The sequence below is a fragment of the Periophthalmus magnuspinnatus genome, chromosome 22 (assembly GCF_009829125.3).
Source record: "Periophthalmus magnuspinnatus isolate fPerMag1 chromosome 22, fPerMag1.2.pri, whole genome shotgun sequence".
Lineage (NCBI taxonomy): Eukaryota > Metazoa > Chordata > Actinopteri > Gobiiformes > Gobiidae > Periophthalmus > Periophthalmus magnuspinnatus.
The window spans coordinates 17,659,218-17,677,781 of record NC_047147.1 but is presented as its reverse complement, the minus strand read 5'-3'; the positions used below and the strand labels follow the sequence as shown (position 1 = coordinate 17,677,781).

The 18,564-nt window shown below is 41.8% G+C and overlaps 1 protein-coding gene across 5 annotated transcripts in view; it reads right to left on the bottom strand.

Moving 5' to 3' along the window:
* Window positions 1-2,265: 2,265 nt before the first annotated feature.
* The window catches only part of kif26ab (kinesin family member 26Ab), a 93,412-nt gene continuing 77,113 nt past the window's right edge, over window positions 2,266-18,564 (bottom strand). For 2 of the 5 annotated variants that reach the window (XM_033988376.2, XM_033988378.2), the window contains 10 exons: window positions 16,048-16,141; window positions 15,156-15,418; window positions 12,733-12,922; window positions 10,880-11,039; window positions 9,878-10,040; window positions 6,040-9,226; window positions 5,283-5,476; window positions 4,531-4,554; window positions 4,300-4,450; window positions 2,266-4,180 (listed from right to left, as the gene is read on the bottom strand). In XM_033988376.2, the coding sequence (XP_033844267.2) occupies window positions 3,996-4,180; window positions 4,300-4,450; window positions 4,531-4,554; window positions 5,283-5,476; window positions 6,040-9,226; window positions 9,878-10,040; window positions 10,880-11,039; window positions 12,733-12,922; window positions 15,156-15,418; window positions 16,048-16,141 (4,611 nt within the window). In that variant the 3' untranslated portion in view covers window positions 2,266-3,995. The remainder of the gene's footprint in view (window positions 4,181-4,299; window positions 4,451-4,530; window positions 4,555-5,282; window positions 5,477-6,039; window positions 9,227-9,877; window positions 10,041-10,879; window positions 11,040-12,732; window positions 12,923-15,155; window positions 15,419-16,047; window positions 16,142-18,564) is intronic. The other 3 variants (XM_055231095.1, XM_055231096.1, XM_033988377.2) reach the window with 2 other exon arrangements.

The following is an 18,564-nucleotide window of genomic DNA, read 5'->3' as shown; positions in this document are numbered from 1 at the left end:
GCTTTAGACAGACCAATCTGTGGCACTGCAGAGCAGTAAATCCAAAAAGTGAGCAACTACCTCCACTAACAATGCCCCAGGCTCACACAGTCAGGCAGCCAACAGGATTTAAAAGAAGAACGAGCTATTTCTTACAGCATTAGAAAACCTTTCATCATCATTCAGCCTGTCTGCAATCATGTGGTCACCCACAAACTATAGAACGCACACTAAATGACAAAGCACAGAGTCATTCAGAGCCACTGAACTTCTATCATTACCAATGAGGGCCACGGGCGACTGTCATGTCTTATGGAAAACAAAGTGTCAGTGTTATAGAGGCTGTGGACTCCACTCGGGGTCAGCTCTGGGCTGAAGAGAAATACTGACTCCTCACTGAACTCATTTCAATCCTCATACAATACTGACCTTCCTGGTGATGGCAGCCCCAGGCAAAAAGCTGAGATCCATACAACAGCCCATATCAGCACACAGCCTTCATGCTGCACCACTGGTCACTGAGAAGCAACTGAAGCAGAGCTACAGCTAAACAAACCACAGGTTAAAGAAGGATAGAAGAAAAGGATGTGTCCTCTTCTCCTATACAACCATCCAGAAATACTGTTATTTCTCCGTTATATTTAAGGGATGACTTTGGAGTCCAACAGTCCAGCTGGTCTAATACTCAGCCAGCTCGCCCTGTTCCACATTTGATTAAAACAGAATTATCCGGAGCAAAGGAGATAATATTGCCCAGCAGGCTATAGTTTGAGTTTGCACACATTCACAGTGCAGAGGATATGTTCTCTCTACAGGACCCCCTGCACCACGCTGAGCTCACTCTTCTCTTGATACTTGCTCTAATGAATCACTCCTCAGTCACACCTTCTCCAAACAAAAAAATCCACTACACCACCTTTATAACTACCTCACAGTAAGGCCGTATCTATTGAAATAATTAAAGATGACTGTATTTTCAAGTATTAATATGTGCATACATTTCATGTGACCTTACTTAGAGAGTTGATGAGATATCCATCCATCCATCCATTTTCTTCAGCTTATCCGGGGCCGGGTCGCGGGGGCAGCAGTCTAAAGCAGGGACTCCCAGACTTCCCTCACCCCAGACACGTCCTCCAGCTCCTCCGGTGGAACCCCAAGGCGTTCCCAGGCCAGCCGAGAGACATGGTCCCTCCAGCGTGTCCTGGATCTTCCCCGGGGCCTCCTCCCGGTGGGACATGCCCAGAACACCTCCCTAGGGAGGCGTCCAGGAGGCATCCTAAGCAGATGCCCGAGCCACCTCAACTGGTTCCTCTGATGAGATAGTGATGGACATTTGGAGGAAGTGTTGATTAAGTGTAAAATAACTGTGAGCAATATATTATTTTTGGCTTTTCATTTTTATTGATGACATTAGTACGCACACCCCCTCATAAATCAAGCTGACAGGCAAAACACATTGAGCTGCTAATGTAAAAATAGTTATGTGCCTAGAAAGTTTAACAATTAGGCCTATGTAAAATAAACTGGTAGACTTCAAAGCCACATTGACTGCAGGGTTTCAGATGACCTCACAACATTCACTAGGCTAAGATAATACAGATGTGGGAGAAGGGCAGTTAAAATTCAAACTGTTAAAATGCCTATTTTTGTTGTAAAACAGTTCTTGGGTCCAATAAAAATGATCAGGTTCAACATATGTGAATTTACTAACTTGTTGGGTATTTCATGCCAAAATAGGGAAAACTGGCTCTTGCTGGGAGTAGGCTATGACTTGATCACATTCTACAATCTGAAATCCACCAATCTGGATCAACTTCCAATTTAGGCAACAGACATTTAACAACATACCGAGCTTACGCTCTCAGATGGGTAGAAATTACGTTGCTATTACAAGTTACTAGCATATTTTGGTCAGTGCCTGTGGTCAACAGTGGGCAATGCTAATGTGGCTATGCTAACTTTCGTATTTACCTGCTATTTCTGAAGTCCATTGATGCTCAATATCAACATTTTGTTGTTTAAGTCCTTCAGAGTAGCAGAGACGAAATTTGACAACTAAACCGTAAAGCAAAGAATAGGCAAATATATATATAGGCCGACAGTGCGTGATACTGTACACTGCTGTTAATAATCTCGCGCCGTGAACGTCCAATCAGAGCGACCATTAAAAACACCTGACAGCATCTAGGGCACGTGACCCATTGACACCATGGATCTAATAGCCGAAATAACAAGTTGAACAGTAATAGGAAAATCACTGAAATTTAAACACAACTATTTATATTAATAAGAAGAAACATTTTTATTCACAGGTACAGTAACAGAAAAACACAAGCTGCCTTATCATACATTTATACAGCGGATTTGAAAATCCTTTTTTTTAACAAAGGTATTAGAAAATATGAGTTTTGATATGAAAATGACTTTACATATAGATTAAGTATTTCCTGGAAAAGGGTCTTGGTTTGGTAACAGTTTCTTTATGAGCCTAACCCCACCCTCTGAAAACTGAATCTATCCTTACAGATCAGAATGGTAAAAATGTAAAAAATCATTGTAAAAATGATTTAAAAATTTCATGCAGCATTGTCAGAGGGCCTGAGAAAGTACACCATTGTAAAAAAGAAAAAAGTATAAAAAGAAATACAAAGTTGTCATAAACACATAAATCAAACGCGTCAATATTGAACAAAGCCAGTTTGTTTTCACTGCAAACAATCATTAGATCACCTATGCCAGGCATTTGATTCATTACACATTCTGGCAGCTACAAAGAGCTGATACATGATTGACTTGGATTAAAAAAATGCCACACTTGTTTTCTCATGGGGAAAGTCACAATCAATCTTGCCTTTTTAAAAATTAAGTTGGGACAAAACAAGCCCTGCTGATGCCCTTACGTGAATACTGAGGTTTGTGTAGGAGTTGCAGTACATGTATTGGAATGCATAGAGCTGAGGCTTGGTAGTGCTTGATCCTGTATAAAAGGCAAACAGACTGCTGCTTACTCATGTGTGCCTCTGGGTTTTACAGTGTAGAGACAGCCACCAGTCCAAGCCTATTAAGTGGCAACATGGCTCTCTGATGAGGCCCGCCATAACCCATTCATCATGTAGGAAGGTTTGTTGGTCGCATTAGCGCATACTGAGGCACCATGATACAATGGCTGAATCAACAATACTCAATCATAATCCATCACAGTGGCCCTCTGATATGTTTTGGCTTAATGTCGTTCTTAGTAAAGATAACATGGGCAAACACAGCCTATGCTCTCCATCCTCCAACAGAACTGCGGCTCTGCCTTGGTGCATCCACCGAGACGCGCTTGGATAAAGGCAACTGGAAGGAAAAAGAAAAACATTCACTCAAGCCAGCGAGTGTTCAGGAGCCAGCTGGCATGGCATGAGTGACAACAGCAAATGCAGTCCTTGATGGGGTAACATAGTCCAGTCTGAGTGCAGAACCAGAGCTAACATAAGGCGCATAAGGCTGAATGAATATGAGTCAAATGCTGAGGTTTGAAAAAAGGCAAGATCTGGGAGCGCAATAACATTAGCTTATTGCTTTTCTATTTTTCCTTTTTATTTTTTTCCCTTAAAGGATATTTGTACACACCACATAATCATATAAATACACTATACAATGCAATATAAAATATCTTATTTTAAAAGCAATATGTTCAGGGCTTGTTTAGGTATGCCTAAGATACCTGTGCCATTTATAAAATAATGACTCACAACAAAACAATGAAAAGGCACTCCAGGTGTTGTTCATTGACTCTTAAGTATGGGATGGCCATTGCTTTGCCCAACAGGCCACAGCAATTGTGCTCGCGTTTCATTTCTCTGCCTTAAAACATGTCACAGACAATGAGGCACTGTAGCTTCAGGTGGCTGAGATTTTCTCTCCACATCTCCATCTCTTTACTCCATTGTTTTTCCAAACTGCTGCTACATAATATCATCCTTCTGTCTCTTCACTTCCACATCCCCAATTTCGACTTGCTTTTGTCTTCACACTTGAATCTCGCGCAGTCCCTCCTGAGTGACAGGTGGAGGAGACGTGCTGATGTCAAAGCAGGTCACCATCATAACATGGGACTTGCATAAGTTGACGCAGAACTCTAGCTCTTCTGTGGCTTGTACCAAGGCCTCCAAGTACTCAGGAGAGTCTTTGTCCAAACTTTGGTCCACATCAACTGTAGATAAAAATACAAATCCATGTCAGCTCACAAACTCAAAACACAGCACACAAACTCAAACTCAAAATACAATTCAAAAATAAAACTAATCTAAAAAATGCTTGAAGTTTACTTACACTCCCCCTTCCACTTGCTGGGATCCATCATCAGTCTGGCCTTGGTGTCCTCAAGCTCCTCCAGTAATGTTTCATGCTTTACTCTCAGTTCTCTCACTTGCTGTTGTCTTCTTTCCAATAGTTTCAGTTTGCTGTTAAAATACATGAGACCCTGGCAAAACACAAACAACTGTCATTAATATTGCTTGGCACGCAAACTTGAATTTTAAATACATGTTTCCTTTAGCTTACCTTGTCAACATCTTGGAATGGCTGCTATTTGTAGAATTAATTGAAAAAGAAGAAAAATAAAAGTCAGCTTGATGAACAGTCATTTAAACATTGATAGAGCAGTAAAATCACACTAAAGCAAGGCACACGGATTTCTTAAAAAAAAAAAAAAGAAATGATAGTAAATGAAACTTCCATTTAGATTATTTAATGTTAATAAGAGGTAGATGTAAATGACCCACACAAGATGGGTCAATTATAAAAAGGCTAGGAAAGTAAGCTGAGTGATGAGTGTGTTTTCATGACCTATCTTCCCAGGCTATAGCTCTTTTTATAACATTAGTACACTAGTCAGCAGTAGGCAAAAGCATTGATCATATCCAAACCAATTAGCCCTGGACAGTAATTGCCTCATGAACTCTTGACATTCCTGAAGAGTCCTGTGAAAATTCCAAGCTGTGGGAATTTGGTCCCAGACATTGCTAACGCTGGGATTTGCCACTAAGCTAACTGAAGGTCACACAGCCGAGACACATTTATCCTGTCATGTTCTTTAAAAAGTAACTGGGAAGACACAAGTGGAGACATTCCCACCACGTTGACCAATGTGGCACTTCTCGAGCACGTATGAGATCAATGTCATACATGGTAAATATGGCTGTGACTTAGCGAGGGGGATTTACGAGAGTAAAATTAAGACTTGACACTGTCTGTAACAAGTGTAGCAGAAAGAAGTGCTGTGCTAAACAAGTTCCCTGTGACCTGGGGCTCACCTCCACTGGCTCCTCCTGCCGCCACCTCTGAAGCCGCTCCACGTCATCTATCTCATACACTTTAATCTCGAAAGGTTCCTTCAGAGCTCCAGACATGGGGGGCAAGTCCACCCACTGTCCCGCAGTGCCCACCTTCTTCCCCAGGGATGTGGTGTCGGGCAGGGGAGCTGGGATAAGCCGCCTCCTTTGAAATCCTATAAAAATGCAGACACTTGTTATTATGGTGACATACAATAGCCGTATTTGCTGTTATCTCTTACGAGTCAGACTCTAGAGTTGTAAAGTGATGCAAGGCTTTACATGGGCTGTTGAGGTGTGCTGATTGCATATTTATGAGAATACAATTCTCCATATAGAGCCTGAATGTATTCAAAAGGGACTTTAATGCTACATACACAAGGCCACGAAACGCAAAGCAGGTCAGTACAGCTCATGTTCAATTCATCTTGTTTGATCATCATACGATTTCAGGTTATATTCTTTGAATGATTCATTATCTTTTTCCTATATACTGTACAATATACATGAATAATGTATACTGCTGATTCAGGAAGAGGAAATCTATTGGAATAGCAATTTGTGAATGTAATAAGAATGGATCCATAATCTTTGGATCCATGAAGAGTGGCAAGGCGGAAAGACATTTATACCTCCAAGTACTTCTTTCTACTTTACTTCTTAGTCCTTGCAAAAGAACATCAATGCATACAGGAAACATAACTCAGTGCTTAAACAGTGGATCATCACATATGCTCACCATTTGTTCTCTTCTTTGGATACTTGGAACTTTTTGTGCGGCCTGAAGATGACATGCCGCTCTCACTCATGGAGTCGTGTGCAGAGGAGGCACTGCCTGTAGCCTCACTGTCTCGAATCATGCTTTCGTAGCCACTGCTTCCTCCACTGTGGTAGAAGAGAGCGGTCCTGCCCATAGCAGGAGGAAGCTCCCCGCTCAGCACGCTGCTGTTGTCACTACCATGACCGCTGCTGTAGCGCTGTGGCCTCCTCGGAGCAGTGATTTTACTGTATGGTGATGGAAGCATCGGCAGGGGCGCTCTGTCTTCATTCACATTCACTCCACTGTCATTCCCACTGTCCGAGTCTCCTGAACCTCTCGTGTGCTTTCCTGACACGTTGCCTGCTGACAGTTCACTCACTCGGCTGTTGGCGGCTCTCATGGCCTGCTTAGTGCCCATGATGGTTCCTCTGCCTGGCTTACTGCTCACTGCAGCAGAGGCACGAGGAGCTGCAGGTCTTCCTGTTGGAGGCAGATTGGCATTGGTATTCTTAACCACTGGGGCAGCTAAAGATTTGGTGGATGAGCTCAGACCTTTAGAGTTGTTGGTAGACAGTGAGCGTGCCTTGCTGTTACTACTCAGAGGGCCCAAGGCTTTGGGGTTTGCTGATGCCTTCACCGAGCCACTCTTGTTGATACTTCCTCCACTGGGAGATGATGGACAGGTAGCAATGGGAGAACTTGATGAATTTGGAATGCCAAGCCTTTGATAGTTTTTACTTGACTTACTGCTGCCACCCGTCAGACTGGCCCCACTGTTCTCTCTGCTGAGGGCAGCTCTAGACCCTGATAGAGAGCTACCTTCAAATCTTTCCAGGGATGCCTGGCTGCCATAGTGCTGCCCACTCTCTCCTCTGTGCCCTCGGCCTTTCAGGCTGGAGCTCACTTTGGTTGCAGTAAGGTCAGATTTAGAGCCTCTGAAGCCAGAGTCCACTTTGTCGAGCTCCTCCACAGACACTGCTGTCCTGGGTCCAGAGCCTCTCCCCGTCTCTCCATACGCTGACCGTAAGGCACTTTGGGGTAGCAGGCTCTTGGCCTTGTGGTCTAAACTGGACTTTCTGACAGGAGGGGGTGGAGGGGACGTACAACCAGGTTTGGGGATGTTGCTTGCTTTCTGAGAGTTACCCTTGCTGCTTTTGCCTAGAGAGGAGAATTTAAGGCTTGTGGTTGATGTAATAATATCTTGTGGTGCTTTGTGTTCTGTGGATGAGTGGATTACAGGTACCGTACCCAGAGTGGTAGCACCTCTTCTCAGCTGAGGCATTCGGCTGGGGGGATTCTTAACGGCGGACTTCTCACAACCATCGACCACCCTCTGAGATGAGGTAGACCCAGGGACCTTGGGTGGCCGAGGTACACTGTTGCTATTGTTGGATGCTCTGCTGCAGGGGATGCCAGTGGGTGGGTTTCTGACAAACTTACTCGTGTTGCTGGGGGCAGTAGGTTCAATGCGTTGCCAGGGGTTGTCTTGTTTAGTTTCTTGTCGTAGTGTGTCTTTACTAATGCTGCTACTATGTGAGATAGATGAGGTAGGTTTGGTCTTCCTAGGAAGACTTGACTGGACAGTGACTGGGCCTTGTGGAAGCTGAGAGGAGCTGAGGGAGTGAGCTTTAGTTATTTTTGAGGGGTATCTGAGAGAGCCTTTTGTTGATTCTGGGGATGAAGGAAACTTTGTTAAGGATAGTTTGCTTGAAGCTCCACTGTCACTGTCCAGCTCAGAGAAACTGAAGCCACTGTCATTTAAAGAGTTGTTAGTGCCTCTAGAGGAGCTCATACCAGGACAGATATCCAGGGAGTCAAAGTAAAATGCCCCCTCTGCTCCCACATGTTTGGCCTGTGGAAGAAACACATCAGTAGAATGGACTCCGTCACTTTCCTCTGTGCTTACGCTGACCTCGCTCAGCCATGAGCTGACAGAGGAACCCCTGCTCTCTGCACACTCCACTGCCCCCTCCTGGAGGGGCGGGACCACGGCTATGTTCACGTCAGAGCCTCCCATTCCTGAAGTGTAAGCATCAAACTCATCGTTGATGCTGCTGATGATGCTCACTGGTCTGGAGCCAGAGGCCAGCGCTTGAAGGGAACAGTCACTGTTAAAACTGATAATGCTGGAGGGACGACCTTTTTCTACAATGCTGCCTATGGACAGCTCCTCCACCACAGTGAAGACCAGCTCATCCTCCCCATTCAGCTCCACGGGCTGTTGCAGCGTCACAGTCGCTCTGAGGATATCTCGATCCAAACACCTGTCTCTCAGGGTGGATCGCACGTGACAGACTTCGACAGGAGCACGGACAAGGGGTGAAGGAACACATAGGTCCCGCCTCTTCACGGCCTGATGGCTCATTCCCACTGGAGGCATTCTAGTGCCGGAGCGTTCCTCGCTTTCTATAGGGGGTGGAGCTGGCTTTGGCAAAGCTCTCTTGTTAAAGAAGACTTTCTCTCTCACTACAGGCACTGCTGCAGCCACAGGGGCTGCCACAGTGTTTGTGCTAACTCTGCTCTCTGTACTCAAACACTTCTCACCATCTGCACTGGTTCTGTTTACACTGGGAATGTTCTCTTGTCTCTGGCTCATATCCAATTTAGATTTAACACTGGGGCTGCTGGATAACGGTGTTGCAATAGATTTTGGAGATTGTTTAGGTGAAGCATCTTGGGTATTAGAGATATTTATTACAGTCTTTGGTGAAACTGAGCCTTGGCTCTCTTTTGATTTGTCCATTTTGGGGCTAGCCTGTGTCCTCTTGCCTTCCCCCACAAAGGCAGTAGGCTCCTCACTGCCATCTATACAGTCCAGTCTCTCCTGCAGCTCAGCAAATGTGTTGCATTTAAAGAAGTGGTCCTTGTCCAAAGAGCTGTCTTTCCCAGACTTCTTTCTGTTTAAGGAGGGAATGATTGGGACAAAGGCTGGGGGGCCTTCGTTATCACTGAGCTCTCTGTCAGAGATGGCTGCTCCCCCTGGGCCCACATAGATGACCGTGTCACAAGACTGCTCACTGCTGGATGAGTATTCAGGGTCACTGAGCAGACAGGGCAGGTCTGGATCCAAAGCCACTGTCCGAGGGTGGAAGGGCCTGAGGTGTGGTGGTCTACGAATTCTCCCCTCTTCACAAGAGCTCTCTCCTCCAGATGAACTTGACGCATACTGCAAAGAGAAACTGCATCAATCAACTGAACTTTGAAAATAGCATCATTAAGGCATGGCATCAATACACTGCAACCTCATATAAAATGAATCACTGGAAATATTCAGTCACATTCAATTTCCATTCAATATTTATCTAAAGTAATGTAATGTAATGTAAATGTCTGGATATTTGACCAATACCAAATAAATACATGCTGTCATTGCCTCTAATTACTGCAGCATATATTTCCCTAATCCATGTGAATGCATTACACACCTCCTTAGGCTGTGTTATTGATTACATGATGATGTGTCGAGGAGCTGGAAAAAACAAACCCTGAATTACTGCACCACTAATCTTTAATTCGGAGCCGCATGAATTTAGCAAAGAGAAAAAAATTACAAGACATCCTGGGAAGACATTGCTTACGTTTAATATTATCAACTATGTATATGCAAATGAGGAGTGTTGATTACTCCTATAACTGCACGCCATGTAACGCTTATTATGAAAGAAATAGATGCTAACATTTTGTCACAACAATTAACATGATGCACAGTTATTGCAACAGCATTTAGCTGGAGTCTCTGAATGATTTTGTCGTTTAATCAAGACAAACTAACTTTGCATATCTTTGCATGTTTTAGCTGAGTCATTTCTCAGTGTACCTTGGACTTCTTCTTCCTCATGCGGTGGATCCGAGATGCCAGCTGGATAGTGTTGAGGGATTCAGCGTAGTTGTTGGGTGAATCGGAGATGTGGGCGATCATGGTGGTTCGACAGTTTATGTTGCCTAGGGACTCCCTCAGCAGCATGGTGAGTTTGCTGTCCCTAAAAGTAATAAAATGGAAGCATTTGTCAGTTCCTAAATATAGATTTGAATATTTAGGCAGATACTCAGTGTAAATAGGAAAATAAGGGATGAGCAATATTGATAAAAATGACAAATCAATATTTTTTGGAAGTGTCCTATTAATTTAATAGTATGTAATACTATTAATAGTAATAGTATGTGTATGTGTACAATAGTATGTGTCTTATGTAAGTGCATGAATATTATGTCTTTAAAAATGTATTAGTTGAGTTGAAGTATTAGACAAATGTGAATAAAATACCCACAGTACAAAACCCAAAGTACAGAATCACTTAATCAAATCTTTTGCTGCATTTTTTATTATAAGCTATGGATTATATATTCATACCTTCAACACCACATTCACAATATGTTTTAGCAGTAGTTGGTATCCTCTTAAAAGTACAATAATATGACAATTAGGCCCTTTGGTGAGCTGAATTTCCAGGTATCCAATTAGTAATAGCTGTATTTATTTGTAAAACAGAAATAGTAGTTTTAGTCATAGAAGCATTTTTCGTGACAGCAGCGGTTCCATTAGTAGAATAATGAGACACAGGAGTACATCTATCCACTTAAGTAATATATTTTTCCAGTTCCAGTTCTCCAGTTCCAATACAGATTTATTTACTTCTTCCACCTTTCCTATATACCTGAATGACTTTCAGGATTATCTTATGCAACTGCGGTGAAAGTCATATCAGCTCAACAAAACAAACAAGCGAATTAGCCACGGCGTAAACATGTCGGGTGACGACACATGCGGCGGCTTGTTCGAAACAAGTGTGGATGCCAGAGAATTAGATTTATTTTTTACCTATACGGAATATGCTTTGCTCCGTTCGCCAAGGCCATGATGACATTGCCCAGTGCGTTGAGGGAGAGACAGAGACCGCCACCTCCATCTCTGCTTTTGCTTAGCACCTTCTCACAGCTGCCCAGGTCGATGAGGTGCAGCCTGCTTCGTCCCCCTGACACTGTGCCAACAAAAGAAACGAAAGAAGAAATATAAGTAACTGGCACTCCTCCTGTCACACTTCATGACGAGGGTGGCACCGCTACCATTCTGAACTAGGCGGGTGACTGTCAGAGAGCTGTCCAATTTAATTTTACGAGCTAATTCCCACACTCAAAAACTATCTCTCATGGTAACAAGAAGGATGTTTTGTTGTTTTTTTTATGGTGAAAGATTACACAATATGACAAAACTGAAACAAGGCTTTGGGACTTTACAGTGCAACAAATTGTACAGTATAGTCAAGTATGTAGTATCTTTTTGTTAGAGTTGTCAAAAGTACTGAAAATCAGATTCTAATACTACTGTTGAAAGTAGATACTCACTTGAACAAGCATCGATACTAGAAAAGTCACATTCACAGGACAGACATGAACTTTTCCTGAATAGATTTAGAATTATCTTGAGTGTTAAGTGTAAGACCACATATACTTATACGCCCATGGACCATGATGGGACCTACCTGGTTGACTGAGGGATTACACAGATATAAGGCCACATGGTAATATAAAAGAAAGTGACCTTCTATTGTTTAAAGAAAGAGTGTAATTTATTATCATCCTGGTATTGGAATCTGTATTAAGTATCGAGGATATTCTTTACTATCAAAATCAGGATAAAAATGTTTGTATCATGACAACCCCAGTATGTATTTACCCAAAAGTGTTCTATTCTAACACACCTGATACTAGATATCAAAGGCACTTCATATAAAAGTATATGTGCTTATTGTTGCTAATTTAACTGTGATGAACAAACATTTTGCATAATTTACTTCTAATATTTTTAATGATTTTTTAAATAGTGTTTTATTATAACGTCACTTTTAATCTTCATCAATGCATGTACCTCTATAGACTGGCAGCTACATTAAAGTTGTAATTATAAGTTACAAGAAACGTTTTTATTGGATTGGTATCATAAAAAGAAGTATGTAAGTGATTTATAGCTTGGTACACCACACCTAACCTGCTGCATATTTGTACCTGACTAACTTAGACATAAAGTTGAGTCGTGAGGTACAGAAGACCGTCCATACAGGATGATGCTCGTGTGTTGAATGGGAAAGAATGCTTATCTATTTTTGGATTTGTTGATTCATCTAATGATATATTGTAACAGGAAGGATGGTATATCTGTTGTCATCATCCAGGTTTCATAAGTGATGACATCAGTAGAGAAGAATGTGCAGATAGCTACCTAGATACCAGTTAGTTTGACAAATGTACAAAGCCTTGGTCTCCTATTACACTTACACTTTTCACAATTCAAATTAGGGCTGCACATTTAATTGTAATCAAATTGGTATTATAATTTTAACTTTTGAAATGCTCCAAAGCACCAAAAAGCTGCGATATTTTAGGTAATAGAATGTCATCTGCAAACAACAAAATATATCCATATCTGTTGCCGTAGCGATGAACAATTTAATAATTGATTTTGAATTTTTTTTTACTTTTGAATATGTTCTTGAAATGTTATCGATTTATTTTATTATTTTTTATTTTTACCCTCATATCATATACTTATAATCTTATTCACCAATATGAATAGCATACAAAGTAACTACTTTGTTTTTGTGTTGTGTGATGAAAAGTGCAGTGTATCTGATCATCTACATGGCGTAAAAAGAGAGTAGTAAATGTAATATTGACCCTTACTTCCCCCTTTGCCACTCTTCTCCATGCGATATTGGTAAACGTGTAGTGTGAACAGCATATGCGAGTTGCGTCGGTCGTCCTCATCTGCATCGGGCCGGGTTGTGCTTCGTGCGGAGATGGCGGCGTCCAGAAAGAAAGCAGCTTTCTCGGCAGTGGGGGCTCGTAGTTCGCTCTGGTTTTGCAGCTGTGCAGAGGAGATGTGGGACAGGGTTAGGGTCAGATTTCAGATCAACTTGAATGTCTCATTAAAGGGCCCATATCGTGCTATGTGCTAAGTTCTTTCCTCAAATTTAATTTTCTTTTGTTTCATTCAAACATGTTTAACACACTAACACTGCATATTTAGGCTGAGAAAACAGACCACTGAAAACTACCACTTCATGACATCACAAGGTGGAACAGAACATTTTGAGCTTTGGAGATAGTTTGTACACAGTATAATAATAAACCTTATTATTAATAATAAAAATGTAACCTTATAATTAATAATAAAAATTACCCTAACCCTTAACACCTTAATGAAAAATAAATGATAAATAGTAATAAAAAATACATAAATAATTCCTAATAAACAATTTGACAATTATGAACGAAGTTTTTGTTCATGTAATATTACATCTAATTTGTGTGTAGTTATTATTAAGTGGCTTTATGATGTGAAACTGCAAAAATGCAGAAAATGCAGAAAACTGTGAATATGTGAGACAAGCCAACTCTGACTCTGAAGTTCAAATCTAGGCTCAAACTGTTCTGTTTAGCTGTGCATCCTTTCTTTTAAAATAATTTCATAATGATTGTTGATGTCTTTATAGACTTATTTGTTTGTACTATGATTTTAATGTTTAATCTTTGTTGTTTTGAAAAGCATTTTGAATTACTTGGAGTCATTCTCTATAAATAAACTTGCTTTGCCTAGTCATATAATCATATTAAATCAATACAAAAACAAAATTACCTGTCCAAACAGCGACTCAGTGCTTGAGCAGCATCTTTACCAAGTACTTTATGCAAATAATTTTAAATTAAATTATATTGTAAGTAATTATTTGATCACGGTTTTTGTACATCTAATGAGTTATGAATTTACAGTAACAATCCTCTTACTTGAGTAAAAATTGCAGCTACTATACCTATCCATTACGGTTAGCAGAACCCAGCACATCCACAGGCCTTTGAGAATGTGATATGAGGCTATAGGCCATGGAGGGCCATGCGTAGAGTAAGGTTTGGCCGGTTAATTGGACAGCACCACGCATTTCTCGGCCATTAGATTGGGTCTCGGGGGCAATTACGACAGCAGATATGCACACACAGGGAGGAGGATTAGGAGAGGTAATGGGGGGGCATGCGACCGGGCCACTACCCTCATTGTGTGTGTCAGTCATAATAGCTGTGATGGACAAGAGGGTTAAAGAAACACAAGTCATTGTTGCTAAATGTATTGTTTCGGAAGCTTCATAGAATTCTTTGAAGAAGGGATGCACCGATACTGACACTGATATCAAATATCAGCGCTCATCCGGGAAAATGTGTTGGATCATCGGTTCCATGATAAATGTTCAGCCGATATTTTTCCATCCAGGGACCTCCTCATGTCTCCTGCTCCTCACCCTGCTCCTCACCCTGCTCCTCACCCTGCTCCTCACCCTGCTCCTCACCATACTCCTCACCATACTCCTCACCATACTCCTCACCATACTCCTCACCATACTCCTCACCATACTCCTCACCATACTCCTCACCATACTCCTCACCCTGCTCCTCACCCTGCTCCTCACCCTGCTCCTCACCCTGCTCCTCACCCTGCTCCTCACCATACTCCTCACCATACTCCTCACCATGCTCCTCACCATGCTCCTCACCATGCTCCTCACCCTGTTCCTCGCCCTGTTCCTTGCTCTGCTCCTCACTCTGCCTATTGCAGCTTTTTGAATCCTGTGTCTGCATCTTTGATCCACCATTCATTATGACAGTCATAAACTGTGTTTTGAGAGAAAAAAATGCAATTTTCAGTTCCTACACTGGTATCAGATAATATCAGGTATCAGCAGATACTTATGGCCAAAGTACTGATATCAGTATAGCAACTGAAAAAACTGGATCCGTGCATCCCCACTTTGTCCACATTGTTGATCCCAAAAAACTGCATAAGACAGCAACACCTGTGACTGGCTTCCAAGCTACAGTTCTCCCACCATCCCCCCATAATTCCTGTATTGTGGAGGAGTGGGATAATAGATTCTGAAGGATGCTGACAGTGGAGTCAATACACAGGTAGGAAGAAAGCCGTCGATAGCACAAGCAGCTACAGCTAGGATTTAGATTCACAGGTAGGAGAAGAGGAGGGCTCCCATGATATTTGAACAAAGGAAGTGTGGAGGATCAAAGGCAAAGTTGGATCAATATAGTAGTTATACCTGGGTGCCACAGAGAGGATCTTCTTTCAGGTGGATGCCAGGAGACTGTCCATCTTGGAGGCTGCCCGTGGACACCTCAGACAGCAGGTCCTTCAGTTCTTCGTCTTTTCCAAAGATCTCCACGGCTGACACCCTGATGGAGAAACGCGTGCCGGTCTTCTCCTTGCGTTCGTTGATGAGTTTGAAGAGCCAGGAGATGGCGCAGGGGACAATGCCGAGGCTCTGGGTGGAGCTGTCCTTCCCAATCATGGTGTATGTTTTGCCTTTCAGAGGGAAACACATAGAATTTACTTTTTGCTTTCTACTAATGTGAAAATTAGTTAAATTTAAAGTGGAATTGCCTAGAATATTCTACAGTATGGTATTAAACTTTTCTTGCATTTATTCCATTATGGGTGTTTTAAGGAAATGTTGCTAAACTATAAAATAACATTGTGTCCCAAGACAACCCCAGTAGAAAAGAAAAAATTATCTTGGCTTTTAAAAACATTAGCTGCCCCGAGTGAACAAGATAAAAGAGGTCTTATGGGTTTGCTGCTATATCGAATCCTTTCTAAATTAAAAATGAACTTGAAACCAAGGAGTCATTCCAGACTACGATGTTTCAATGGAGGATCCCAGGCAGTATTAGCTTAAACTAGCCCTTCAGTCCAAAACGCACCAGTCAGGCCAATTACTAGGATTTTAATTACAGTCTGGACCCTGAAGCCTTGATGCAGCACTTTTCTCCTCCTTCCCCTCCCCTCCCTTCTCTCCTGTCTCCCATCCCTCTTCTCACACCAATGCACTGCTAAGCCATTTGTGAACATCAAGTGCAGCTAACAATGTGAACGTGAGTTTTCTTCAGCTAACAAAGGCTCTGGTTTAATCTGTTGCCGGTGGAGGGGCTTACCGAGCTTGACTTGGCCAAAGGAGAAGATGCAACCGTCTGCTCCATTCACCACCGACTGGATGACCTCAGCTACTGTCCCTGAGCACACCTCAGCCTGGGGGACAGACAAAGAGTTCCATCACTCAAAAGCAAATAGGAATGGTGGAGCAGAGACCTATACATGTTAAAATAGGTTATTGGGACCTCTAATATTTTATATATATATATATATATATATATATATATATATATATATATATATATATATATATATATATATATATATATATATATATATATATATATATATATATATATATATATATATATATATATATACACTTATTTTTTTATTTTTTTTTTCAATGCTCAGTTGTCACATTTACATATCGCTTTTCCACCTTCAAGACACTCAAAGCGTAACAGTACAGTGGAGGCAAGGGAGGTTAAGTGTCTTGCCCAAGGACACAACAGCAGTATTAATCTGTGGGAGCTGGATCTGACCGCTCAACCAATAATGTTTATGTTGAGAGTGGAATTCAAACTGCCAACCTTCAGATCAGGAGACAAGAATTCTACCAAATGAGCTACTGTCGCTACTATCTTTTAGTCTGCAAACATGATCTGAAATGCATGGGATTCAAGTATTAGTTAGTTTATAGATCATATTTCAGTCTTCTCTCAAATGTTAATGCTCCTGGAAATATTTACATTGTGCTCTCTGAACAAAATCCTGCCTTTCAAACAATTATTGCAAATCTACATAATTACAATCTCAATACTTTAAATAATAATACGAATTTTCTCAAAATCATGCAGCCCTAGTCTTTAAGTATTGACCCTGCGAATATCTGGCCATGTACCCCACCGCAAGCCCATAGTTGTTAGCACCAGTCACAAATTCTTACATGAGCTTATACTAAAATAACAGGCAGTTGAGGGGTGTAGTATCTTGCCCAAGGACACAATGGCAACCTGGCGTAAGTGGACAGGTGTCTCTACTAAGCTAGTGCCCTTCTCATGAATACAGATTAAGCTCGAGAAATGAAAATGAATGAATGCGTCTTTTCCATTACTTAGCATGTGAGGGCAGGTATTTATCGCATCGTGGGGACAAAAATGTGTACCGGTACACATACTAACATCAAGTGGCCATCCCTCCTTTATGAAGACAACAATATATCATTAAAATTCAGATATGGGTTAAAATAGTTAGGTTTACGGTTTAGGTTAAGGTTAAGCAAGTAGTGACTATGGTTAAGGTTAAGCTCAGTCAAAATGTCCCCAAAAAGGACCAAAACCCAGCATGTGTGTAAATGTGTGCGCTTCTGTGTATTCGCTGTTCATTTTTGCAATCTGTTCCCCCATAGGTCCTCTGGGGCAGGGCTCGTGCTGCAGTGGCTCCTTCCCCATACATCACACACAAACAAGGCCAGAGTCGCACAACAGCCTGCTGCTACAGTTAGCCACCAGCAGTGCAGTCCCAGTGGCACAATCTAGCAGCTTGGCCCCACTTCTGTAGCGGGTAACGTTTAAGCCGGACCTATCAAGCAACCAAACTTCACCGGTGGCATGATAAAAGACCTCTGTATACGGGACACGCTCATACACCAGGATTGTTGTTGACTAAAGAAATTCTTGGTCGACTAAAAATGGGGTGTGGCAAAAAAGCACAAAACTATTATGTATCTGTGTATCTGGTCCAAACTGCACTCACAAGACCACACCTACAGTTAATGCAAAACCAACTATATGCAGAAAGACAGTGCTAGGAAACAATGACCTCACTTTTACCTCTAAATGCTATTAAACCGCACTTTTGTTGTGGTGGCACCTCTGTTTAAATGAGAACCCCATTCATTACAATGAAGAGTTTGAGAAACGCTATGTGAAAAAAAAATAGGTTGACTTGTAAAATGTGTAAAATGTTCAATGTTCATGTGCACCAAGTCAACACGGCACCAATTCTCTGGGAGACTATAAAACAGCTTGGTAGTCCGTATAGAATTTATTTCGTGTCAAAATCGGCAGCCCCATGCAAAAGGCTGGAATAAGGTGATTATAAGGACAAATTCAACTCATGAATCAACCCCAAAAAGCTACTGTCTCCTCAGTATACGAAATCTTCAACTAACTCACTCACTAACTTTTTGTTTTCTCCTGTTGTCCCAATGATGATTAGTTTAAAAAAAAGTTGATTAATCAGCTACTGAATTAGTCGACTAAACGATTAAAGAACTACAGCCCTATGCAACACTGCTTTTGCCCAGCGATGACAGCTTCCTCTGCTCCACTTGCTATTTAGAGTTTACTGCACCGGGGGGAGAGGCATCAAATACTCACACGCAGTTTTTGAATGAGGGATGCATTGAGTGACACCACCATTCCATTAAAATACTTGTTGTTTTTTTGGAGCGGTGCAAAGAGCAAACTTGTCTCCACTATAGTAAACATGTGTGACCCTTGTGACAGATCTTCGCGGGGGTGCTTGAGGTTAGATATAGCCCCTCTATGAAAGGAGAGGTTACATATAACTCC